General features: G+C 52.5%; 1 protein-coding gene across 1 annotated transcript in view; it reads left to right on the forward strand.

Moving 5' to 3' along the window:
- Positions 1-1,350: 1,350 nt before the first annotated feature.
- Positions 1,351-26,994, forward strand: part of ASS1 (argininosuccinate synthase 1) — a 94,105-nt gene continuing 68,461 nt past the window's right edge. The window contains exons 1-5 of the mRNA XM_075015290.1: positions 1,351-1,651; positions 8,918-8,969; positions 12,738-12,850; positions 20,244-20,312; positions 21,601-21,789. Of these exons, the coding sequence (XP_074871391.1) occupies positions 12,743-12,850; positions 20,244-20,312; positions 21,601-21,789 (366 nt within the window). The 5' untranslated portion in view covers positions 1,351-1,651; positions 8,918-8,969; positions 12,738-12,742. The remainder of the gene's footprint in view (positions 1,652-8,917; positions 8,970-12,737; positions 12,851-20,243; positions 20,313-21,600; positions 21,790-26,994) is intronic.

The following is a 26,994-nucleotide window of genomic DNA, read 5'->3' on the forward strand; positions in this document are numbered from 1 at the left end:
CTGCATCTTGTGGTCCAGAATCTAAGCTTTCTGTAGTGGTCTGTGGCCATGAAACATGCCTCCAGAGTGTGGAGCAGATGTAAACACAGACTGTAATGTCAGAGAGCTAAAACCCTAAGTCTGATATCTGAAATGGAATCTATTCATTTCAATTGATGTGTTACCGCCAAAGACTGATGATACATCCATGTTGTTAACTGTTACACGTGTGGTGACCCCACCATGCGAGAAAGAGGAGGGATGAGCAGATACCACGTGATGGACAGGGTATTAAAAATGTTCAGGGCTAGTACTATGAAGGTCTGCACAACCTACAGCCTAAATTAGGGTGTGGGAGGAGTCTGGATTATGGGCAAAGGAGTTTAGAAAGTTTGACACCATCCCACGACTGCTGGGGGGGCTGGTAGCACCTCACCTCTCGGGAACTCAAGCGCTGTCTAAGATTTGTCACACAAACCAAGTGGCCACGTGAAAATTAAGGCCTTAAACTTTCTGTTGGGTTATTAATGCTCAACCCCTTTGAAAATGCACTGAGATCACAGCAATTCATCCATCTCTGAGCATCCCAGCTGGAAGCTGCCACAGGAGTACAGGGCATTTATTAGTATTTTCCACGTCAATTAGCAATGCATTTGGGTTAAAGAAGATTGTGCCAGTCCCTGGGGAATGATGATAGCGAGGCTGAAACTCTCTTGGGTGCCACTCTCTCTTCTGGCAACATCTCTCTTCCACCAGGACAATGGATAATGCTGGATCGGAGAGTGCCAGCTCTGTGGGGCATGGCAGGGAACCCCACTGGTGGCCGGCTGTGGGGACCCCCATGGGCAGGTAGCCAGGTGGGGAAGCTCTGGCTGGGGTCACGGAGCCCAGCCTCAGTTGGGAGCCCTGCCAGCACCTCACTGCCACGGGGACCCTGGCCGTTGCCAGGGGAAGCCCTGGCCGCCCCACGGAGGAGCCTTGCAGGAGTGGAGATGCCCCCTCCTGGCAGCCTGACCTCCCCTCGTTGGCAAATCCCCTTGTTTGGTCCCACTCAGGGCCTGGGGGTGCCAGAGGGTGCTGGAGGAGGGAGAGTGCCTGGGGGTGCGGGAGGAGAGAGGTCCCAGAGGGGGGAGATGCCGGAGGAGGGGGGGTGCTGCAGAAGGAAGGTGCCTGGGGGTCCCGAAGGGGGGGTGCTCCCTGCACCGGGAGGTACTCGGCGACCCCGAGTTCTGCGGGCCAAGCCGCCGGGCTGCGCGGCCACACGTCTCTTGCTGCAGGGCCGGATTTTGCTGCTCGGGCCCTACCCGGGGCCGGAATCAGGCCCGCGCTGTGCCGGGCTCCGGCAAGCGAGACGCTGCCCGCCCCCCGTCTCGGCTCCGCAGCCGGGCAAGACCCCGCTACTGTGTGACACGCCCGGCCCCCAGCGCAGGCTCCCCCAGCGAGCCCGGCAGGGGGCGGGGGCCGGAGGGTCCTACCCCGGCAGGCCGCGGGCTGGCGCTGGGAGCGGCGTGCGGGAAGGGGATTTTCCAGCCACAGCCGGAGCCGCCTCTGTCCCGCCCCGCCGCCGCCCTGCATAAGAGGGTTACACTAGCGGGGCCTTTGCTCGCTGCCCCCCAGCGCCCGACCGCCTCCTGCTGCCCTGCCTGGAGCCCAGCCCACGGCGCCTGTCGGGGTAAGGTGGGGAGGAGGAGCAGGGGGCGGGCAGGAGGGAGGCTGTAGGTCGGGGACCGGTGGCGGGATGCGGGGTACTGGGGGATCCTTGGGGCACGGTGAGCGGGGGGTGGGGTGTGGGAGTGCCAGGGGAGGTTGGGGGGCGGGGCTAGTGGAGAGATGCTGGTGGGGTGGAGGTCTGTGAGAACCGGTGGGGAGAGCTGGTGAAAACTGGGGACTAGATGTGGGGCAGGCTGGGGGAGGAGAGGGGGTACCAGAGGGAGGCTGGGGGCGATGGGGGGTCAGTGGGGACTGGGGGGGAGGCAGGGGAGGAGGTGTGGCATTGAAGCAGCGGGGGGGAGCAGGTGAAGGGGGCTCCCTGGCTTTGGTGCCACTGCATTTTAATGGGCAGGGGGTCAAACAGTCCCTCACTCCTCAGGCGGCCCTGTCCTGCTCCCTCCAGCCCTGGCGCTGGCGCCCCTGCGCCTGGCGGCTGCTCTGTTCTTTCCTCTCCCTCGCTGGCGGCGAGGGAAACAGCCACAGCGAATGAAGCAGTTGGCTCCTGTGACTTGTCTGGGGCCAGTTCAGTGCATTTAGGGCCTGGGTCTCTGCCACAGCCTGGGGCTGGGTGGGGGAGGTACTGAGCCAGGGAATGCTCTAGAGGCGAGAGGAGCGCCTTGAAACGAGACTGAAGCGGGGAGAGGCTGGCGGGTACGTGCACGTGCCCCAGAGGTGTGCAGACCCTGACAACTCCAGCCTCTACAGCATCCTCCCCCTCGGCAACGGCTTGTTGCTCTGGAAGGACATCCTTCCCAGCCCCAGCACGACTGACGCTTGTTCTGCTGATTTGCTGCTGCACCTAGGAACCCCAGTCGTGAGCCAGGGCCCCATTGTGCTCAGTATTGCACACATGCAAGTGACTGGCCATCCTTGGGACGCGGGGGGGAGTTAAGGGGCTAATCCCTCGGGTGCATTGGTAGCTCCGGTGCAGTTGGTGGAAGGTCTGCCATTCAGTTCAGTAGCAGAAGGTTTTTTCACCCCTGCGGGGAATTGCAGGGGTACTGGTGTTCGTTGGTCCGGGAAAGCCCTAGGTAATGGGTTAAACCACAACCCCAGGCCTGCCGGTGGCCGGGAAATCGGGCAGGTGCCCCAGGGTCTGACGTCTCAAAAGGTGCAGTGCTTTGGGCCCCTTTGAAGGGCTGTGACAGCACTGCTGGGGGGCATCGCCGTGGTCTGGGTGGTGCTAAGGGCTGATTGACCTTGGCCCTGACCCTTCTACCCATTGGCTCCACCCCTTCCAATTGTGGCCCCCTCTTTCTGGGGTGCACGTAGCTGGCCTTCCCTCCCACCTTGCCCCCGGGGCCCGCAGTGGCTGGTGGCCCTGCTGCACAGCCCTCATTCCTGTTGTAGACAAGGCCTTTGTTTGTACCGTGTCTTGCACGGGGGTCCTGGCCTGCGATGAGCCTGGGTAGTGATGTCCCAGCACAAATCACAGCAGCCGGTGAGGATGGTTCTTTTTAACAAAGGTATTTCCATGACCCCGTCCTTATTCTCTGTGCCAGTAGCAATTAGTCTGGCCGAGGGCTGGGCAGGCAGGTGTGTCTGGAAGGTGAGCTTCAGCCTTTCCCTTGCCTGGGGCTGGCTATTGAAATCAACAGCTTTGGACATGACCTGAGAGCCTTCTTGAGTAGCCTGGGGAGGGGTTTTCCTCTAGTGCCACAGCTTCAAGTCTTGTCTCTTTCTAGCTAAGTTTAGGCTCTCCTAAGAAATGGGGAGTGTTTCTTTTCAACATACAGCGTGTGCTTTTATGTTGAGGTTCCTGTAAGAAGGATGACTTGGGCCATAAAGAAGTGGCTATTGAGCAATAGGCAATGTTGTGAAATACTTTCCCTTAAACTGGGTTTTGCTTTCCTTTCTTCCTTTATTTAATGTCACTAACTTTATCTCCAGGAGGTGCAGTATACACCTCCCCCCTTTGTGCCAAGGCTCTGCCTTTCTTGGCACATCTTCAGGAGCACAAAGATTTGAGTCACTACCTCCTTGCAGGAACATAGGTGACCAGGCTGCATAGAGTTATCCTCTTCGCAGTTCTCTATGCCTTCCCCTCCTCCTCCATTTGGGAGAAGAGGTGCATGGAAATCACCCCTGTGATTCTTGCAGCATTTATGCAGCCTATTCATATGAGCGCCCTGGTGAGACCTAGAACTCCCTGCTTCTCCTCCCAGGGATTTATTTTGTCTTGAGGGCCAGGCTGTCAGAAGAGCTTGTAGCTTGGCTCTCAAGAGCGCTCACTCACAATAGTCTGACCTTAATTTCTCTGTCATGGTCTCCCCATCCATTGGTACTGTTATTACAAAGGGGCTTGCCTGATCCACCCTGTTTGTTCTGCAGTTCAGAGCATTGTCTGGGAGGTCACCATGGAAAAGATTGCAATTTCCCAGAGGGCTGCGTTTATTAGTCGGGAACTCACATCGAGAACAGGCTAAATTTTGAAAGAGGCACTTGAGTTGGAAGGCTCTGGCTTCTCCACATCTAGCGTGTTCTGTTGCAAAACAGTTGCTGGATAGTGAAACTGTCTCTCATAAGAGGAGCTTCAAACAAGTCAAGCATCCTGGATAGGCCACCCCTTTGAGACTGCAGGCAAACTTGTCACTAGCAGGGTCCCCTTTGCCTTTGCAGTTCCCTCCCATATATGTGCTAATCTTCTAGGCTTGGTGGTCTTTAGACTCTGATGGATCTATAAGGTGAGGTTAATGGCAGCTGGAATGGCTCAGACCCAGTTAATTGGTGATGGAGTTTTTACCCTCTAGGTTGCCAGTTTGTACACCCTCTCATCAGTATTCACTAAAAGCTCTTTCCATTGGCTGGTTCCTTTGTCTGTGACAAGGTGGGCTGGTGGAATCAGTTTAGCAGCCAGTGACTGTGAACTGAGCCAGGTATTGTCCTTTGGCTGGCAAAGCTATATGTTACACTGCTGTGCCTTCTGGTGAGGCGTGGGTAGCTCAGGTCGCTGATAATAGCCTAAATACCTCTGAGACCTCTGTGCAAATCTAGAGCAAGTACTAGAACAAGTGCAAGCGAAGGGTGTGGGGGGAATTGAGGGAGGAGGAGGGAGGAGGGGGAGGATACCCATTCTGTGGCCCACAAAAGCTTGTGCTCCAAAATATCTGTTAGAATGTCTATAAGGTGCCACAAGACTTCTTGTTCTCGAAGCTACAGACTAACACAGCTCTCTCTCTGATACTAACTTGTTGTGTTTCTTCCTTAACTTTGTTTCAGAAACTAGCATTTCAGGTGCAGGTTGGGGAGGGTATTTCCCTAACTTATGCTAAGGACAGAATGAATAGCTCTTGATTTTTGACAAATTTCTCCTCTGCTTATGCCACAGCTTACTTCTGTTACTGCAAGGTGTTACAGGATTCTTGGCATAAGAGGACAGGATTGTAGTAAAGGTAGAGGACCATTTGGGCTATGTAACTGCTGTATTTGTGTACAGGTGGTGCAGAAAATATGTCTCATAGTACAGGTTTGAGCCTCTCTAGACTGGCACCCTTGGGACCTGACCAGTGCCAAACAAAATTTGCTGTACCACATGAGGTCAATATTGTGTAGCACATTAATGACACGTCTGCTGCTTACTGGGCTCTTAGACATTCAGGGGTAAATTACAGCTAAATAACAGCACAGTTAATTGATGTCTGTAAATAAAGTTTATGGTACTGCGGGAAACTTGGTCATACCCATGATAAGTAGTTGTCTGGCTAACTAAAATGATGCCAGACCACAGATGTTGCTGGACCAGAGAGTGCTGGCTTAGAGAGGTTAAACCTGTAATGATGTCAGCCTCATAAACACCACAGCTGACGCTAATAGGCCTTTGGCTGACAATTTGAAAAGAGAAACTAAAGACTGACCAGACCACGGGGGCTAAGTGCCATCTTCATTCCGAGCATTGGTTACTCTGGGTCCCCTCTTGTGCCTGGGTCCCATCTACTAGGTCCCACCACTTTTCTGTGGATAAAGGCCAAGAACATTCTCCAGGGTACTTTAACAAGGGTCTCTCTTACAACATAGAAATATAGCCTCCATAGGGAGCAATGGGTGTCTCATAATTGATCTGGTCCATTAAGAAACAAAACAAGAAACAAAATTCTTGGCCTGGTGTAAAAGTCCTGCGCAAGCAAAAGGGACAGAAGATGCCCCCAGAATTAAATGTCTCTGAAAAGGCTCTGAAGTGCCAGCTGGTGCCTTGGATTCTTCTGAAAATTCTCCTCTCCCGCCAGCCCCAATATCCCAGCTTCCCACCTGCTCTGGGAGTGACTGGCTAATGGTGAAACCAGGAAGGCTCAAGAGAAGGGGGTTAGGGAAAGTTGAGTCATTGCTGAGCATCTGAGATGTGCTGATTACCAAATCTGCCTGTTTTCTCATTTAGAAACTGACAGCCCTGAGCCAAATTCACTGAGGGGCCTAGAGTGGCATGTAACTCTGGGTTACAGTGGAGCTCTGCTGACTTTACATCACCAGTAGCTTTGGCCCTTCGTCTCTAGGAAGAAGTGAAAGTTACTCCACGCTGGGGTTGCCAGAATGTCCACACTCTGGGCATTCCGCTAGGGCTTGGCAAGTTCCTGTTTTAACCTGAGCCCAAGGAGACACACCCTGCTCAGCCAAGTCACTGTGCTGAATCATGAACAAAACAGTTCCTGGCACTGGCTTCAGGAACTGGGGAGTGTGGGGCGGGGTTCTCGCTCATTTTTCTGTCCAAGTGCAGAATAAATTATAGGTGCACCAAGGCATGTGTGGACTGCACCATCACTAGGCTGCCAGCTGTCAGTGGCTGTGGGCCCCTGCTGATCAGCTGGGCAGCATCCAAATCACTCCTGGGTGGCACCCAAGAGCTCAGCTTACAGGGAACACTGGTGTGCATGAGCGAGTCTGCAGGTTCCCAGTGTGCCTGACCTGTTCCTTTTGAAGCCCCAAGCCTTGAAAACACACTAGTTCCCACTAAGGCAGGGCCAGGCAAGATATGACCCATGGACTGCATCCAGCCCACCAAGCCGTATAATCCAGCCCGCGGTCGCCCCTATGGCTGGAGAGGCAGAGAGGTTTGGGTGCTGTCTTATCCCCCAGCAGAAACTCAGCCCATTGGCTTATTTCAAGCATGGCCCCTGGCCCAGGCCAAATTTCTCACCTCCTATACGCCAGAAACCAGACAGTTGGAGTTGAGATTTTGCTGGGGGTGGGGCAAGCGTGTGAAACTGACCAACTGGAGCTGAGAGATTTTACTGGAAGGGGGACAGTGCAGCAGAATTTCGCCCTCGGAGCTGCACAGAGGGGAACTTCAATGGCATTTCGAAGGCGTCTGGGGTCCAGCTGCTGTTTCAGCCTCAGGAGTGGCAGCTGGGATCTCCAGGTCCCTTTGAAATGACAGGCTGGGGTGCAGCTCCCCTTTGCTTCCCCCCTGCTAACAGGCCTGCCTCCTCCCCCACCCCCCACAGTCCTCTACCTCGAGCTCCCTTCTCCCCCACCAGCAAAATCGATTGCCCTCCCTGCCCTAACACCAGCAGCCTTGGGCTGAACCTGGCCTGACTGCAGAAGGGGAATTTAACTCTATACCAGCAATGTAGGTTTGCAAGTTACAGGTCCCTTTGCAGAACCTAACAGGTTTGCCACCGGCAGGAATGTCGTTTACTGAGCATTCCCCCGGCTCTGCTGCTAGCAGACCAGGTCGGGCCAGCTTGCAGGTGTGCACTGGCTTTTGTTTCCCAGAGCATGGCCAAACCAGGGAGTGCCAGGGCAGTCGTGCTACAGAAGTCAGTCCTGGGCTCAGCTAGGCTTGACACTAGGAGGTGATTCCCAGACCCATGACACACACTTGTGCTTGCTGTCCGCCAGCTAATGTGCTAAAATCTGGGTACAGCCACAGCAGTGGGACACGCCTGGTGTCTCAGGTGGGCACCGGCTCAGGGACTAGCCTGTTCACACTGCCGTGGCTGCGTTCTGGCTCTAGTGCCTGCACTAGCTTGCTGACCGCTAGCAGCGGTGTGACTGCTTGAGCTGTAGGTCAGCCCCACTCAGAGTGTAGACATCACCTTCCTACAGCCCCCAAAGCAGCCCTTGGCTTCCCTTCCACAGTCTGGTTATCCCCGTCACCCTGAGTGCCCCTTCTGCCTGGTCAATGTGGATGTGGGGATTCCTGCCGGCTAGTTTCGTAGTTAGTCTGGGGATCACCCGGGACCTGCTAGAAGGCTTTTAGATCCAGCTTGTCCACACACAGGTCAAATGGTGGCTAAAGCTGTGCAAGTTTTCTACCTTGGAGCGTTTTCCCAGTGTAAATGAGGTCTGAGTCCCCTTGGTCTAGTTCAGTGTTTCTCAACTTTTTTTGTTAAATAAATGCTCCTTTATCAAAACAAAGTACCTCCAGTACCCAGGATTTTCAGACATATATAGATAAATGTTATTAATTTGTTTTACAGGTCTATATAATCTATCTAACATATATAGTGAGAGATGTATAAAATACATGGCTTGGTACCTTCCGCCTCCCCCAGAGCCAGGCACTCCCAGCCCTCTTCTGCTCTAACCCAATCCCCCTCTCTCCTCCAGAGCCAGTCACCCCCATTCTAACTCAATGCCTGGGACTCGCTGGAGCCATTGCGGTCACCCCGTGCTTCTCCCGCCACGTGCTGGGGCATGTACGCAGAGCGGCAGTGAGCAGTTCTGGCACGCTGTTCCAGGCAGGAGCCACATTTCATTGCTCAAAGAGCCGCCTACGGCTCGAGAGCTGCATGCCTCCCCAGACTTCTCTTGTGTACCACGCGTGGAGAAACACTGGTTAAGTCCTGGCCCTCTCGGCCCTTGCTTCAGTTTCTCTGCTCGGGGACTTTCCCTCTTAGGCGTGTGTGTGTGTGATAGAGATGGGAAGCCAATGCTCGGGAATGTCTCTGGATTCTGTTTGTTGCCACCACATGCATGCACCTCCTGCCTCGACCCCACCTCCCCCGGGCAGCATTTCACAGTTGGCTGGCTGCATGGCGTTCTGAAGGTGATTGCTGCAGGATCCCTGCTCTGTCTAGTGGTGCAGATCCCCCTGTCCTGACTGCCACCTGAAGGATCAAGACCGGGTCGGACACCTGTGCAAAATGTTTGGGTTTGCTTTGGTTGCGTCATGGCTTGGAGCAGGCAGCTGGCACACCCAGTTGTGATTAGGATTCCGTCTTAAGTTTCTCTGCCTCACGGCTTTTCCATGTGCAGCTGGATTATCTAACTCATTCCCTTACCTCTGTTTCAGAACGTTTACTGAGAGATTGAGGAAGAATTTCTGGCTGTCCGGCCAAGCACAGGTAACAGCCAAAGCTGCTTATTCCATTTTCTTGTTTCTTTCGTGGCCTCTGCTCGGTTGCCTGGCATCAGTTTTCATGCAAACTCAGTGCTTCAGTAGCATAGTGGGGACTCTCAGGGCTTGTCCACACTGGGGGATTTATTTTCAACAAAAACCCTATATTCTGAGCTCCCGCCCCACCCCCAGCAGTGACACCGCCAAGCAGGATAATTCCAAATAAGAGGGTTTTTCTCTTGAAATAATTACTGCAGCTCTGCTGACTCGCCCCTTTCAGGGTCAAAAAGGAACGTGTAAGAACAAAGCATAGCTATTATCGGCTGCCATGACGGCCCATTTTTTTGCAATGCTGTGGTTGTGAACAGTGGCTGTAAATGAGAACGCTCTGGTTCGCAATGCTGTGGCTGCAGGAATGCCATTTTCCAGTGCTGGTATTTGGATTAGAATGCCAAAAGAAGTAATAGTGGGGGGGGGAAACCCTGCAGGGTAAACATCATCTCAGTGGTCTGTCAGCCTCTGTGCTCCTCCACAGTCATCAAACTTTAATGCTTTAATCTGGCTTCGAAAAAAGCGTTGACAGAAAATTTAAGAAAACGCTGTGGATCTACGGCCCTGGGGACCCGAGGGAAACATGCACTGAGGTCAGCCCATTGTGCAGCGCCCTTGAGGCGGGCTTTCTGCACTGAAGCAGTTTGGGGTTTACTCCTATGCAGGCGAATGTGGCAGTTCATCAAAGGGAGCTGTGCTCAGTGTAAACCCCTGCCTTGTGTTGGAGCAGTGCACCTGCAGAGTGCGTTGGCCCCAGTGTGACTGTATTGGTGTGGTTGCACCAGTGTACACTGCAGAAAGGGCAGAAGTTAAAACATGGGTTGGGTAATGAATGCTGTAACTCGTGACCTCCTGAGCAGCCTCTGGCAAGATTACTATCTTAGCTGTACTGTTGCCAATCTCCTTTATTTGCACCTAAGCATCAAAGCTGCTATTTATGTGGCATGCATGAGCCAAGCTGGAGCAAAAGCTGCTTGGAAACTTGTCGGACTCTCTTACTAGCTTGTTTAAACCTGGCTTTCTGTACACACTAGTCGCTGTGGAGTTTGGAACTTGTTTTCCAGCCACAGTCAAGTAAAGATAAGGTGAAGTATTACACTGGTTTATGGTAATCATAGTGGCACCGAGACAACTGACAAGGGAAAGCCAAGTCTTTGCTCTACTGCCATGGCTGAGAGCCAGCTGGTTTTAGCTCATGTGACAGCACACACGGCATTAGCCCCTAAGGTCGAAGGTTCATTCTGGGCTGCCGATGACCCAGGGTCATCAGCCATATCTTAGCAAGCTAAGGCCAAAGGAAGCTCCAGTGTTTAAACTAGAGTGAGTGGGCACAGCATCCTGTCAAGTCCACGGCAAAATCAATCTCTCTGGGCTTGTCTGTCGATCCTGGTGCTCCGCGCTTTTGTGTGAAGTAAGGGACATCAGTGTGAGCTTGAAGAGCCCCAGTCTACACTGTAAGGAAGCCGTGCTAGTCTATACACTATCAAAGCAAAAAGCAGTCAAGTAGCACTTTAAAGACTAGCAAAATGGTTTATTAGGTGAGCTTTCATGGGACAGACCCACTTCTTCAGACCATAGCCAGACCAGAACAGGCCTGAAGAAGTGGGTCTGTCCCACGAAAGCTCACCTAATAAACCATTTTGCTAGTCTTTAAAGTGCTACTTGACTGCTTTTTGTTTTGATACACAATTCTTGCCACACCATTAGCCTAGCTAGAATCGGTGCATCAGAAATTGACTGTCTTACCTTGGGTAGATGTACCCTTAGAGGCAGAAGGCTCTGGGGAACTAAAAGATGTGTCACTTCACAGCAAAGCTGACTACATGACATACTCACCTACAAAATGGAAACTGTTCTAATTCATAGTTCTAAACACGTGGACCTAACCTCACCTTCCCGCCCTCTGATTTTACACTACATTTTAGATATTAGAAGGACAAAAGTTTCACTGGGCTCTGATAAGGTACATCTTGCAGTGAACATGTACTTCCACCCCCAGGTGGACAAATGATCTGTGTGACCACCTGTCAATACATAGATTCTTTCAGGGCACTGAGAATCTCTTCCTACATGTGACCCCAACCTCTCCAACCTGGGATCTTAACCTAGTTGTCAGGGCTTTTACTAGAGCTCCCTTTGAGTCCATGGCATCTTCCCCCTCACGTATACGAGACAAAAGCAGTTTCCTATGGCCATGGTGTGAACTCGGCACTTAGGAGAAATAGCAGCCCTGGTTGCATACCTGCCATTCATGGCTTTTTTTATTTAAAATAGACAGTCCTTGGGGGCCTGGAGGGACAGAATCATGATGAGATTTAAAAAAAGCTGTACGGCCATATCTCAAGTTTCCCACCACTGGCTGCGTTTTCCATGTAAATCAATAAATCCATCTCCCAGTTCTTCCCCCAAACCACTTTGTAACAGCAGGCAGATGATTCTGCATCTTCTGTGTGTGCGAAGAACACCAGCATTGTACTTGCTCAGGACCAAGGATGGTAGGAAACCCCCTAAACTCTTCCTTTCATCCACCGAAAGATTCCTGAATCGCACCATTAGCTCCAAAGCTGCCCTGATGGGGGCAGTGCCCTTGCTGGCCCGGATCCATGTGCGTTCCATGAGGTCAGTTTCCACCTTGTCGCACTCTTCCTTCCAGATATTCCTATCTCAGCAGTCTTAGACATCCGCCCACACACTCACAGAGCACAGTGTGATCAAGGAAGATTGTTCCAGTGCCATTGTCGACTCCCTAGTGCCCTAGGCAGTAACAGGCTCCACTCCGAATCCCAGCCTCCAGTGCTGAGCACTGCTTAGGAGTCGCCCACAGCAGAGCATCCATCGAGACACTACCCGAAGAAAAGTTACGCGCCTCGTGCAGTAATGATGGTTCTTGGAGATGGGTGGCCCTGTGGGTGCTCCGCAACCCACCCTCCTACGTTGGAGTTCTCTACAGGGCTCTGTGGTGCAGTAGGATAGGAGGGGCTTCCACCCAGGGCAGTGCTAGGCAGCCTCGAGGCAGACCACGAGGGAGGGCGAGCACATGTATGGGCTCAGTGGACACTGCTACCGAAAGCCTCCAAATGGAGGCACAGGGGTGTGCGTGCACCTACATAGGGACACCCAGCTCGAAGAGCCAGCATTACTGCACAAGGTGGTTAACGTCCTCTGTCTGTGGCTGATCCCATTGCCTCCCTTCTGGGGCAGAGAGGTGCTCTGGCTCTAAATGAGGGCTTCAGGTAGAAGAGTCTGTGTGTAGTACCCAGAGGCACTGAGACCTCATTTGGGGTGAGTGAAGTCTCTGCTCTACAGCCTCAGCTGAGAGCTGGCTGGCCTGTAGCTCATGTGGCAGAGTGCAGGGCTTTAGACTCTGCTTGTAGGTTCTGTCCCTGCGGCCAGCAACCTGGGTGTGTCAGTGTGACGCTGGTTTTTAATTAGCAGGCAAGTCCAGAGGTAGAATCGCAAGTGTGGGAGGGAGAGAGCAGCCTAGCATTCTGCACATGGAGCCAGGATGTCTGGGTTCCTAGTTTCAGTGCTGCTACTTATTGGTTGGGTTACGTGGGGGTAAGTCACCTCCCTGCTTGGTGCCTCGGTTTCCACCTGTGCAAAATGGGACTCGGATATTAAACCTCTGAGGCTACTTACAGAAAGGAGCCGGTCTGCGGGGCTGAGGCCTTGTCTGTGGCAGAGCACCTGTGGGTATGTGACTGGGTCTCCTTGCTTTCCCCAGACACGATGTCTCAATCCAAGGGCACAGTGGTGCTTGCCTACAGCGGTGGCCTGGATACCTCCTGCATTCTGGTGTGGCTGAAGGAGCAAGGCTATGATATCATCGCCTACCTGGTGAGGAGCTCTCTGCAACTCCATGTTGGGTGCTCGGCCACCTCCTGCTCCCTCTCTCCTTTCCCCCTTTCTTTTCGTCGCACTCTAGACTGGGGGCAGCAACCTCGCCGAGCAGAGTGCCGAAATTTGGTCCGAGCGCTAGTGATACTTTTAAAAGTCACTAGTAGTCCTACTTACCACAGCTTAAGACCATAACATGAGATCGGCCATACTGGGTCAGATCAAAGGTCCATCTAGCCCAGTATTCTGTCTGCCAACAGTAGCCAATGCCAGGTGCCCCAGAGGAGGTGAACCGAAGACAATGATCAAGCAATTTGTCTCCTGCCATCCATCTCCCACCTTTGACAAAAGGCTAGGCACCATACCTTACCCCTTGCTAATAGCCATCTCTGGACCTAACCTCCAAACATTTATTGAGCTCTTTCTTAACCTCTGTTACAGTGCTGGCCTTCACAGCATCCTCTGGCAAGGAGTTCCACAGGTTGACTGTGCGCTGTGTGAAGAAAAAACTTTTTTATTAGTTTTGAACCTGCTACCCATTAATCTCATTTGGTGTCCTCTAGTTCTTATATTATGGGAACAAGCAAATAACTTCACTTTCTCCACACAATTCATGATTTTACGTACCTCTATCATATCGCCCCTCAGTCTCCTCTTTTCTAGATTGAAAAGTCCCAGTCTCTCTAGCCTCTCCTCATATGGGACCCGTTCCAAACCCTTAATAATTTTAGCTGCCCCTTTCTGAACCTTTTCTAATGCCAATATATCTTTTTTGAGGTGAGGAGACCACATCTGCACACCATACTCAAGATGTGGGCGTACCATAGTTTTATATAGGGGAAGTAAGATATTTTCTATCCCTTTTGTAATTATTCCTAACATCCTATTTGCTTATCCTGGAAAGGAGCAAGGCTAAGGGAGTAAACCCTGACAGAAAATCCGGAGGGGAGTCCTAAGGCGGTTCTGTGCCAACTTCTGGCATTGACCTGGCAACTCCTGCAGCTGAGCTGGTACCAGACGTAGAGGTTGTCCTCTCCTTTGGACTATATCAGTAAAGCTGAGAGGGGAACACTGGCATCTGGGCAGCCCAGGGTCCCAATAATCGCCCAAGCTCACGCCTGGAGAGGTACTCCAGCATCGCTAACAGTGTTGAACCAACACGGAAGGCAACAGATACCGGTTATAAGCTCTTGCTTGATTAGCGTAGAAAACGAGCACCAGGGTTTGCCTCCGACGGTGGGAGAGATCATCGCATCTCACTGAACAGTCACCGCCCACCTCAAGCTGGGCAGTCCCCACTGTCCCGCCATAGTTCACCTGCCTCACTGGGTGCATGAGGCTTAAGGTTCCCAAACCTGACAAGTGACCTGAAATCTGAGCACCAGGCAAACCAATAAGAAAATCAACGAGAAAAGGAAACCATCGAAGTTTTAAGCTTTGTCGCTGGAATGTGCGGACCATGCTGACAGGTCTGACTGTAGATCCTCAGGACATCAGTGACACCCGAAAGACCTCTGTCATTGATGAGGAGCTGAAGAGGCTCCAAGTTGACATTGCTGCTCTGCAAGAGACACGTCTCACAGATTCAGGATCTCTAAAGGAAAAGGACTACGCCTTTTTCTGGCAGGGTAAAGCCCAAGAAGAACCCAGGGAGCACGGTGTTGGCTTTGCCATCAGAAACACCCTTCTACAAATGGTGGAATTAGTCAAGGGTGGATCAGAAAGACTCCTTCAGGTCATACTTCAAACTCGCGCTGGTCCGGTCCACCTGATCAGCACTTACGCCCCAACCCTGTACGCCGCACCGGAATTAAAAAAAAGTTTTATGACGTGCTTAGTGCTGCCATAGCGCAAATACTTGCTCGCGAACAACTGTACATTCTGGGTGACTTCAATGCGAGAGTTGGAGCCGATCGTCACTCATGGCCTTCCTGCTTAGGCCACTTCGGTGTGGGGGAAAAATGAATGAAAATGGTCAGCGTCTTCTCGAACTTTGCACACACCACAATCTGTGCATCACAAACACATTTTTCCAAACCAAGCCACAGCACAGAGTGTCATGGAGACACCCATGCTCAAAACACTGGCATCAGCTAGAAGTGGTCGTTGCTAGACGTGATAACCTCAAAAACGACCTTCTGACACACAGCTATCATAGTGCTGACTGCGATACAGCTCCCTCATTAGTTTGCTCCAAACTCAAGGTGATTCCCAAGAAACTGCACCGCTCTAAACCAACTGGAAGGCCCTGCATCGATGCCAGAAAGACGGCTAACTCAGAGAGAGCTGAAAAGTTTGGAGCCACCCTCGAGGAGAATCTGCGCAGCAACCCTGGGGGTGCCGATGTGACATCCAGATGGCAGCATCTGAGGGATACAATGTACAACATGGCCTTGTTGGTGTTTGGAAGAAGAGCTAGAAACACAAATGACTGGTTCGACACTAACTCCGATGAGATGATTGCAGCCATCGAAAAAAAGCGCGCTGCGCTCCTGGACTACAAACGTTCGCCGAGCCAGAGTACCCTGCAAGCGCTCAGAGCAGCCAGAAAAACAGTACAGCAGATGGTCCGGCGCTGCGCCAACAACTACTGGCTCGAGCTACGCAGCAGCCTCCAGACCAGTGCTGACTTTGGTAATCTCAGAGGAATGTACGAGGGCATCAAGAAGGCATTAGGACCCACCCAGAACAAGATGCACCTCTGAAATCCAAATCTGGTGATGTCATCACTGACAAAGCCAAACAGATGGAGCTCTGGGTCGAGCACTACTCCGAGCTGTACTCACGCGAGAACATTGTGGTCGACTCAGCCCTTGATGCCGTCGAACTCCTGTCAGTAATGGACGAACTGTATGAGGAACCAACTGTGGATGAACTGAAGAAAGCCATCGACAGCATTGCAGTAGGAAAGGCCCCGGACCAGGATGGTATACCACCAGAGGTGATCAAGTGTGCCACGGACACCCTCCTGGAACCCCTACATGAGCTACTGTGCCTGTGCTGGAGAGAGGGAGAGGTTCCACAGGACATGCACGACGCGAACATCATAACCTTGTATAAGAACAAAGGAGACAGAAGCGACTGCAACAATTACTGTGGAATCTCCCTCCTAAGCATCACTGGTAAACTGTTCGCTCACGTCATCCTCGGCAGACTCCAGAAGATTGCTGAGAGGATGTAGCTTGAATCATAGTGCAGATTCCGCGCAGAGAGATCTGACGTCGACATGGTCTTCTCTCTGAGGCAGCTTCAGGAGAAATGCAGGGAGCAGAGGAAGCCACTCTATATATTGCCTTCATTGACCTAACCAAGGCCTTCAACTTGGTCAGCAGGGATGGACTGTTTAAACTGCTCCACAAGATAGGTTGTCCGCCACGGTTACTCAGGATGATCCAGTCTTTCCACAAAGACATGAGAGGAACCGTCCAATACGATGGCACATTATCAGATGCTTTCAACATCAGGAGCGGCGTCAAACAAGGATGCATCCTTGCTCCGACATTCTTTGGGATCTTCTTCACACTCCTCCTTAAACACGCCTTTGGATCTTCAACAGAGGGCATCTTTTTGCACACAGGATCTGACAGGAAACTGTTTAATCTTGCAAGGCTGAAAGCTAAATCTAAGGTGCGGGAAGTGCTCATCGGAGAGATGCTGTTTGCAGATGACGCTGCTGTCGTGTCACACACACAAGACCAGCTTCAGAAGCTGCTGGATCGGTTCTCCAAAGCATGCAAGGACTTTGGGCTCTCCATCAGCCTAAAGAAGACAAACGTACTTGCTCAGGACGTTGCTGATTCTCTATCAATCAGCATTGACAACTATACGTTAGAGGTCGTCCACGAGTTCGTTCACCTCGGGTCCACCATCACTGACACCCTGTCCTTGGAGACTGAGCTAAATAGGAGGATCGGTAAAGCAGCCACAACTCTGTCCAGACTCAGCAAGAGGGTGTGGAATAACAACAAGCTGTACACTCACTCCAAAATGCAAGTCTACAGAGCCTACATCCTCAGCACCCTCCTTTACGGCAGCGAGACTTGGACCCTGTACGTCCGTCAGGAAAAGAGGCTGAACGTCTTCCACTTGCGCTGCCTCAGGTGCATCCTTGGAATATCGTGGAAGGACAGAGTGTCCAACACTACCATCCTTGAGCAAGCTGGAATCCCAACTATGCACACCCTCCTCAGGCAGCGTCGGCTCCGCTGGCTTGGCCACGTCCACAGGATGAATGATGGAAGGATCCCAAAAGACATCCTGTATGGCAAGCTAGCCTCTGGCAAAAGGCCTCCCGGACGCCCCCAGCTGCGCTACAAAGATGTTTGCAAGAGAGACCTCAGAGAAGTAGACATCAAGCCAGACAGCTGGGAGGAGCTGGCGGACGATCGCAGCAGACGGCGGCAGGAACTATACAAGGGCCTTCAGGAGGGTAAGCTGAGGATCAGACAGCTAGCAAAGGAGAAGCGAGCCCAGAGAAAGCACAGCAAGGACCTGCCAGACACCCATTACATATGCAACAGATGCAGCAAGGACTGTCACTCTCTCGTGTGGGTCTCCACAGTCGCAGCCGACGCTGCAAATGAGGATGCCAAATGGAACTACGGAGGGCGCGATCCATAGTCTACGTATACTGAAGGATACTACTGTACTATTTGCTTTACTGACTGCCGCTGCACACTGCGTGGATGTTTTCAGAGAACTATCCACTATAATTCCAGGATCCCTTTCCTGATCTGCTGTAGCTAAATTTGCCCCATCATATTGTATGTATAACTGGGGTTATTTTTCCCCAATGCGCATTACCGTACACTTACCCACGTTAAATTTCATTTGCCATTTTGCTGCCCAATCACTCAGTTTGCTGAGATCTTTTTGAAGTTCTTCAGTGTGCTTTGGTTTTGACTATCCTGAACAGTTTGGTGTCATCTGCAAATTTTGTCACCTCATTGCTTTCCCCTTTCTCTAGATCAATGATGAATAAGTTCATCATAAGCTCATGAAGCTGCAGAGCTTTACCATTTAGGCGGTGGTTAGGATCATGAGCTGGTCTTTTGTTAATCCCCGGGCTGCATGGCGGAGCAGGGGTGGGGCTGAGCTCCCGCCTCACATACTGGCGAAAATCGGCTCATGTGCCACTCTGTGCAGGGGTTGCTGCCCCCCTGGTCTAGTCCATTTCTGTCAGGTGGGTGAAGCAGGTTCTGTGCGACTGGCTTGAAAAGCTGCCCCCCGGGGTGGGGTTTTCTGCACTCAGCTAAACAGCAGGGGCTGTCAGAAAACTGCCATTTTGCTGTCTCTGCTTTGCAGACATGAGGCACAGCCAGGGCCCCCGGGGGGACTGTCTTCCCCACAACAGTGGGGAGATGACTCCCTTTCAAGGCCTCGGGCTCCTTGAGGGACAGAATCATGACATGGTTTTAAAAATCCCTCTTCTTTCTCTCAGAAATGTCATGGGAGCCAGTGATTTGCAGGGCTCAGCTGGTGACGCATGGAGGTGCCCGGGGGCCACATGCACTTGTTAGTGTCTCGCCCCGCCCCCCCAAACCCACATTCACTATCAGTACTGTGCTGCTTTGGGGGAGGGAGGGAGGTCCCGCTCCTTCCCTGACTCTCTTGGGCTGCACCACTCCAGTAGCGAGGGAGGGCCCCCCCCCGTACTCACCAGAAGCTCTGTCGTGCTTTCACGGGGAGAGGAGAGGGCAGGAGTGGATCACGAGGAAGGCCAATATCCCCTTGGAATCCCTGCACCAGTCACCTCTGGCTGCCCAGCCTGGGCCTGTCCAGTTTCAGGGTGAGCTGCCCAGGCTATTGTGATGCAGGGGAACTAGCTAGAACTGGCCTGAAGTGACGTTGTTTCAGTGAAACCCCATTTGTGTCCAAATGGAAACTTTAAAAGAATGATGAAATTTCGAAGCGAAGCCTTTTGGTCACTTGGGGACGGAATGTTGTGACTCTTTGGTTTTGCAGCAATTTTTCAGGCTGAAATTCCTTTTTAAAAAGAGAAATCAAAACGCTTTTAAGAGGCCGAAACGGGAATGGACAGCTTCCATTGTCCCACAATGAATGTTTTTCCCAGTTTCGGTGTTTTGTTTTGTTTTTTGCCAGGAAAAAATTGTTCTGTTTTGGAACAGAAAACATGTCAGTATTCTGAAATTTCCCCAACAGAACTGATTCCTTCCCGCCCCCGTGTAGCCTTTGCTGGGGCCTGGCAGGGTTAGTACGGGGAAGGTGGCACTGGGGTGGGCGCATGGTGCTCTTCCTTGGGTGTTTTATTTCTGCTGAGCTGAGGCTGCAGCCCTGACCCAGCTGCCAGACCTGGTTAAACATTGGCTGGCTGTTAAGATTCTGCTCAGCAGGCACATGCAGTGGCCAAAGGGGACATGGCCCATTCCTGAGCCATTGTTTTCAATGTAATAAAATGGGCCCACTGAGGAGCTGGAACATCAGCCTGGTGGTGCTGGAGTGAGAGCTGCTGGGCTGGTGCTAAGGAGTAGAGACACTGCCCAGCCGGGGGTGGATGGCTGGACTTCCAGCATCCCCAAGTGGGAAGGACTTAGCCAAGGACTATGTCACTTAGACAGCCAGAGCGAGACCCTTGTTAAAAGGAGCTGAGCCAATGGAGCAGTGACTCGAAACCAACCAATTCCTCTCATGCTCTGGGGAGGGAAAGGGCAGCAGGATGTGGGCCAGGGGAGCAGGCCTGACCTGAGCAGCTCAGGGGGTCCTGTGTCTCTCTAACGCTGGCGGGAGGGCTGCTGTTAGGTGGCTGCTGGGCGGCCGAGGGGCAGCAGGAGAGGGAGGAGCGGAGGTGTGCTGGAGATGTGATGTGGCAGCACCTGGCGGATCAATGAACGTTACTCTGAGTGGGCTTCAGTAGCGCGGCAGTCTGATCCTGCTCAGGGGACCAGTCAGCTGAGTTTGCCAGTGGTAAGGGGCACAGGAAGCCCTGTTACCGTGTGTTGGCTTTTCCCACCGTGCAGGTGACTCGCTTCAGATGGTTCCCGAGGTGAATGCCGTTCCCCGCAGGGTGTCTGGTGACCTCGGGGTCTCCCGAGCAGGGCAGCTGTCAGTGTGCAGCTTGTGGGACCCCTGGCAGGCCAGGTCCCCACTTCAGTACAGCTGTGTCGGAACGACTGGGGAAAGCACGGCTAGAAGGCCAGGTTGAGCTGCATTCCAATCTCTGTAGCCTGCTGCCCACAGGGATTCCTTCCCCCTTTTACAGCAGGAGCCCAAATGACTGGGTTCCTTCATGCCCTGACGTATTTGACACTTGCCACTAGTGCCTGGGGAGGGCAGGGGACAGGGCTGATGGCCCCTGGTGGCAGCGGTGGGGAGGAGGGTGCCAGCTGACAGCACTGGGCCTGCAGTTCAATCCCTTTCTCGTTTTTACTTCTAGGCCAACATTGGGCAAAACGAGGACTTTGAAGAGGCAAGAAGGAAGGCTCTAGCTCTGGGAGCCAGAAAGGTAATGCAAACCCTATTGCCTCTCCCAGGTATAGCTCTGTCCCTGGGCCTGTGTCCTTATGCCGCCCCTACAGCTCACGAACATGAGCAGTGTTTGCAGCAGGGCTGAGCAAACGTTTTACATGGGGCCCCACTTTTCGTCCCTGCAGTTAGCAGGGCCCTGCAACCTGCCCAGTGTCATCCAAACCGATGGAAACTTCAGCTGTGGTCATATGACAAAACCCTTTTGGCACGTGGACGAAAATAAGTCTGTAGCATGTAAGGACTTCACTAATCGGCATATGAATGTGAATTCACACACACACACACTCCAACATTTCTAATGAGCTGAATGAGCCTGAGACCCAGCAGCCAATTGTGCTGTGACCCCCCCCTTATGAATTTTCCTGCCCCCCACTTTGCACATACATCACACATACACCTGGGGAACTGGCACCTGAATTCTGGCTCCATTACATACATAAGCTCAGAGCTTTGCCTCTGGGAGCTGCTTAGCTGCCAGTTTTTCAGAATAACGTGGGCAGCTCCGGCCTATGGCCGGGTTGGCATGGTGCCTTCCCAGAGCAGAAACCTGTTCAGAGGTTTCCCTCACTAAATAACCAAACCACCAATACATCCTAGATGCAAAGACACAATTGTGCCAAGCCAGCTTCCCCGAGCCTGTGTCTTTCCCCAGCTCGCTGTGTCTCCTTTGTTTCTGCAGCTCTTCATAACCCTCCTCACAACCACGCTTTGGTATTGTTCTTTTCTGGTTCTCACTTCCCTGGTTCTTGCCCTCTTTTTTTCTTCATGTTCTTTCCCATACAAAGGAGAAGCAGTCATTGCAGGACTGGAGGTCCAAGGGTTGGTGGATCAGCTACAGAGCCTTTCTATCTGTGCCCCTGGTTTACCTCCAGGCCAGGGAGGTAGCACAGGGAAACATGCTACTGGCAGGAGGTGTCTGTCCTCGAGCTAGAAAAAAGGGCTTTGGCTTCTAGAATTGTTCTAGACCCTTTCACCAGCCCCTAGAAAAGGGGAGATGGTTGAGTCCTTGGTGACACTGGGCTGCTCTCGTCCTCAGCTGAAGTCGGCAATGCTTCTCCTTCCATAAACTTGGCTCTTTGTCTCTGGGACATTACTCAGATGCAGTTGATGGAAGACCTCAGCAGCCAGTGATTGGAGCAGGATCCTGCTCCTCCGGGATGCTTTCTCTGCTGAATAAATGTCTCTTTTGCCCTCTCAGCAACACCCTTTCCTGGCAGGAGCCCTGGACCACTTTCATGGCTTAAGACTGTCTCTTTGCGGTGCAGGTTTACATCGAAGACGTGTGCACAGAGTTCGTGGAGGAGTTTATCTGGCCAGCGGTCCAAGCTAATGCCCTGTATGAGGACAGGTATCTCCTGGGCACCTCGCTGGCTAGGCCTTGCATTGCGCGGAAGCAGGTGGAAATCGCCCAGAAGGAGGGGGCCCAGTTTGTTTCCCACGGAGCCACAGGGAAGGTAAGGGAATGGCCAGTCGCCTGGCAGCTGGGCTGGGCTTTGGGTGCCTGGGAATGTGGGTTTCCTTAAACAGCAATGACCAACTGGCTCTGAAGCTTGTCACGCTGCTCCAGCACATCCCTGAGCTTTGCAGTGTGGTAGCACCCAGTCCCTTGCTGGTTCCTTCCATGGGTCTATAAGAGTGGTGATAAACACTCAGCACCTGCCTTCTAAAGACCTCCAGGTGCTTTGCAAAGATTTAATGAATGAGCCCCCTCTGCCCCTTTGTGAGGCAGAGATAGACATTTCCTTCCACCCACCCTCCGGCCACAAACACATCTGTTTAGAGGGGGAAACTGAGGCACAAACATGCTTTGCCTGAGATCTCAGAGCAAGTCACTGCTTTCAGGCTCTTGACTGGGGGCACTTTTCCACCTTCTGTTATTAGCACTGGTTGGGGAACTTTCCTTGTAAATATCCAAACCAAAATGGAGGAGCTGTCCTGGCTTGTTGAACGCAATAGCAGTGTTTTGTGTCAGCTTGGTCTGTGGCTACCTGCAGTGCCTCGTTGCAATTTCATCCCTTTGTTGGTATTTCACTTGTTCAGCCTGATTTGGGTCGAAAGCAGCCCTGGAAGTATTGGATTTTTTTTTAAACACCCCCCCCCCCCCAAGTTAGAAACTTAAAAAACCTTGCCTTTGCACAGCAGAGGCTGAAGATGCACCCTGGACTCCCCAGGCCTTGCCAGCCTTGTAGAGCTCAGGCAGAAAATTCATGGCACAAATCCATGCGCTGGGAAGAGTTTTGTTACAAAAGGGGGTGGGGAGATGTGGGGTGGTGTGCTAGCTACAATACTGGGGCCACTGTGAGTGTGCAAGGCCAGCTGGGGAAGTCCGGAGGAATGGCAGTGTAGTGAAGGGCCTGTCCTGCCGCATGGACTGGCCCAAGTGTAGTTTGCAAAGCAGTCCCTGGTTTTGGTGCTCTGAGAGGCTGAGAGAGAGGAAGAATGGCTCACGCTCTCCCCTGCTGCTCAGGGAAACGGGTGCTGAGGTCAGTGGGAGGGATGGGGTCACAGAGATCCCCTGGGGACTGTCCAGCCATTGGCCTGAGCCTGCCTACCTGCTCTTTGGGGTGCCCTGTCATCTGTCCTGAGCTAGCCACTCTGATCTCCCCCAGAAAGGCAGAGTTGGGATCAGAGCCTGCAGCAGAGTAACACTAAGAACAGCTCTGCTCAGGAAAGGCTCAGTCACAGGGACTTGACACAACACCTGGTACACAGCTCCAGTTGGACCCAAGCCCCAAATAAATACATCTCGCCATGCACACAGTTTAGCCAGAGCGAGCTCCTAAGGTGTTTGCCCTCTTCATCAGTGAAAGACAAACATCTGCTGCCCCACCCCCACCCGCATAACAATTACACACAGCTTGGTAATAAGCCTAACTTATTTTATGAGATATAAAAGTGGTCACAAGTGATGACAGACAGATCAAAGTAAGTCACTAAGCAAAATAAAATAAAACGTGCCAGCTAAGCCTCATACACTCGGAGAAGTTGTTTCAAATCAGAATTTCTCACCCTAGTTCTTGCGTCAGGTAAATTCCTTCTCAGGCCAAAGCTGATTTTTTTTTTTTTTTCCCTGACCGAGGTCTAGCATCTTCTCTCCTGCTCTTTAGAGTTCTTTAGTTTCTGAGTGTTTTCATGTATCTTGTCTGGGTGGGGAGCCGTTAATGAAGCCAGCTGAAGACTATCAGTGTTTGCTTCCCATTCCTTACCTAGAGTGCCCCCAGGGTGGGATGCTGTGGTTCAGCTAGGCAGGCTCAGGTCCATGATCATTCCCACAGGTGACAATCCCAAGGGGATCTCTGTGATCCATCCATTCACCCCTGTGGAAAAGTACAGAGTTCAAGATGAATTCCAGCACTGGATGGTATGGGTTGCCTGTCTTGGTGGGACCAACCATAGTCCAAGTTTACAGGGCTATGTAAACAAGACTATTTATCAATCGTTATCTTGGGCACTAGGCCATTAAGTGCCTTGAGTACTGCTAATAGCCTTCATTAGCATATCTAGAGAGGGAAAGGGGTTTATACTTCAGAATTCTAACTTTCTGTAGCAGAATGATGCAGGCACACATATAGAATGTAAAGTCAGGGGATTACAAGCTCTGCAAGGATGGGTTACATGCCCCAATTTGCATAAAGGATGTTTGTTATGCTTAGTCGTAGTCAAAGACCGATTTTTTTTTTTTTTCTCCCCCCCCCATTAAAAATATGGAGGTGCAATGTAACGGTGAGGTTTAGAGATGCAGGGTTAAAGCATGCCCTGTGCTCTGCAGGGGTGAAAACAGTCACGTTGTGCAGAAACGCCAGTGGGAGATTAGTAGGGAGCCCAAAGGTTTCTTTTGATGCATGGTGTAGCCTAGTGGATAGAGCACAGGCCTGGGACTCAGAAGGCCTGTTTCTGGCTACGTCATTCGTCCGCTGTGTAACTGTGAGCAAGTGAGGCCGCTCGGGGCCTCAGTTTCCCCAACTGGCTAATCGGGTTAATGATACTGCCATCCATTGTACTGCGCTCTGAGGTTGCCTGATGAAAGGTTCTAGGTGTTGTATGTGATGCTGCCGTCCCATGGAGCTGTTGCAAAACCCCTGGCCTCAGTCTAGACTGTGGCTGGTCTTTCGCTCCCATGCAGTAGGAGGAGTCTGATCCCGGGGTGGAGGCATTTTGTTCTCTCCCTGTGCACAGGGGTGGCTGGGTGTGACCTGCTAGCTGGACAGCGGTGTTCTCTTGGCTGCATTGCTGCCTGGAGAGGGGGCAGAGATGTGAATACCAGATTGGGAAAGCTCTCTGGCCAGCATTGACCGCTAGAGGGGGCTTGAAACCTGCACTGAAAGGCAGAAGGCAGGTGCCGCTAGCGCCTGGACCCTCCCAGGGACTTTCCATGCAGAGATTGCCCAGCAGAGGCAGACAGAGACCACAGGACGGGTGCATCTCAGCAAGAGAAGCTGCCCACGTAAGCCAAGTTTGAGCTGCCCCTCTCTTGCCAATGGAGAACAAGTTGGAATTTCTCCATTCTCCTTTCGTCTAGGAGCTGCTTTCCCGCTCTTGGCCTAACAAACCCCGGTGGTGAATTGCAACAAAGGACACACCACGCAAATGGGGACACCCACCCCACCCCCTGCACCTGCTTGGTGCAATTCCTGCTCCTCTCGGCGTGTGTGCCACGGGTCAGCGGGGAGCCTCTGTGCAAAGTGTTATATGACAAGAGACTGGGTGCCAGAATGGGCTGGAGGCTGCTCCTGCCGAGCGGCCATTATAAAAATGCTTTGCTTCCAAACTGGATTCATGTTCAAATTCTGCAGGTGGTGTCCCCAGCTGGGAGAGCCCATGGGGGTATCAGGCCTTGGGGGCTTGCAGAGAAGTGAAGGGATTCTGGAAAGGATCAAAGCCACACAGGGCTGGAATAGACCTTACAGGACAAAGCAAACCTGCCTTCAGGGTTTGGTGTTACGAAAAACTTTCCAGCTTTCTAAATCTCCCTTGCTGCAGATTACTTTTGTCCTGCCTGCAATGGCCAAGGAGAAGGACTGATCCCTGTCTTCTTCCTGTCCAGCTGAGCACATTTGAAGTCTGTTTGCAGGTTCCCCCTAAATCTTCTCTTCTCACGGCCAGATATGCCTGGTGGTTTTAACCTTTCCTTAGAGGATGGCTTTGCAAACACTCTTATCATTTTTGCTGCTCTCTGTTGGAGTCTCTCCAAGCTATGTGCTTCCTTCCTCCGGAGTGGGGCCCAGAATTGGACATTGTGCTCACCTGTGCCTAGTGGAGTGTGGCAATTCCCTCCCCTTCCTTACACACAACACTCCTGTTAATGCACCCCTGCATGCTCTGAACCTTTTTCACCACTGCCCTGCCGGGTGTCAAGCTGTGAGCCACCGTGACCCCAGATCCTCGTCAGCGGTGCTACCCCCAGCCAGTACTGGGTGGGGCATAGTTAATCTGACTGAGGGGCACAGTAGCAATCGTTCACCTGGGGATCCTACTGCTGCAGGATATTTTAGAAGCAAATAAGCTGCAGAAGAGCTAGGAATGTTCCCTGTGCTTATACTGGCTCAGGTAGTGTGATAAGCAGAGCTGGTTCAGGGGGGCAGCCCCAGGCCAGGCCCTGCACTTTGGTGGGGGGCCTGCAAAGGGCAGCACAACTGTCCTGTGGAAGGGGTGGTTATTTTGAAGTGATTTAGCTTCTATAATTAGACTCTAGGATAGTTATTTCCAAATAACTGTGCTGTGTAGACCTACCCTCAGGGAAGGGAGGGCTTCAGGGAAGAGGTGCAGGGGGTGGGACGAGGTGGGAAAAGATGGTGGGGATAAGGGGTGTGTGGCTGGGGTAAGGAGGGGTTGCTGTACTCCTGAGCCTGGGGATAAAGGCTCTCAAATCACTGCTGCTCCTGTGCTGGGCACCAGTGGGGCAGAGTGACTCCTCCAGCCTTGTGCCTGCCCTAGGGAGGTGCCAGGTTCTGTGATTGAAGCCCCTGTTGCTGTGAGTGTTGGAGACAGGTCTGAAGGAGCCGTGTGCTTCTGCTGGTGGGGGGGGGGGTCTCCCTTTGCGCGCGTGTGTGTGAGAGAGAGAAGAACCAGCCGTCTCTTCCCCTCTCAGCCATTGGCCAGAGGGAGTGCTGGAGCGGCCTGGCACCTCGGGAGAAATCCCTTCCCTCTGCACGGGCGCGCCTCCCTTCCCACCATTCAGGTGTCACCTCTGTTCTTGGGCTGGGCACAGACCTCCGCCAGCAGCTGCAGACAGCAAAGAAGCTGCACCCTGAGCTGCTGCCAAGCCTCTAATGCCCCCACCCCCCCTCTGCTCCATTCAGCCAGGGAGCAGGGGCGAGGGATAGTAACTCGACCCGGGAGCATGCCAGCCCCGGCTGAGACAGCAGCAGGGCCTCCAGCATCTTTAATGTACACCATCTGCAGCACCCTGCCTTGGGACCAGATGGACTTGTTTTGGGCCTGTAAGGGAAATGAGGGCGGGGGTCTATGCATGTGCATGTAACAGCCCCCAGGGGCTCCTTAGCCCAGCAGCGAATGTAGCCAGGGTGCCCGAATTGAGGGAGGAGGGGGGTGCCCTGTTCGTCTGCAGTGTTCATGGAAATTGGCACTTTTCTCCCCTTACAAACTCTCATAGCTCCCAGAGCTGCTCCAGGCCTCCCTCTCCAGCGCACCTGGCCTTG

Source organism: Carettochelys insculpta, chromosome 21, assembly GCF_033958435.1.
Source record: "Carettochelys insculpta isolate YL-2023 chromosome 21, ASM3395843v1, whole genome shotgun sequence".
Classification (NCBI taxonomy): domain Eukaryota; kingdom Metazoa; phylum Chordata; order Testudines; family Carettochelyidae; genus Carettochelys; species Carettochelys insculpta.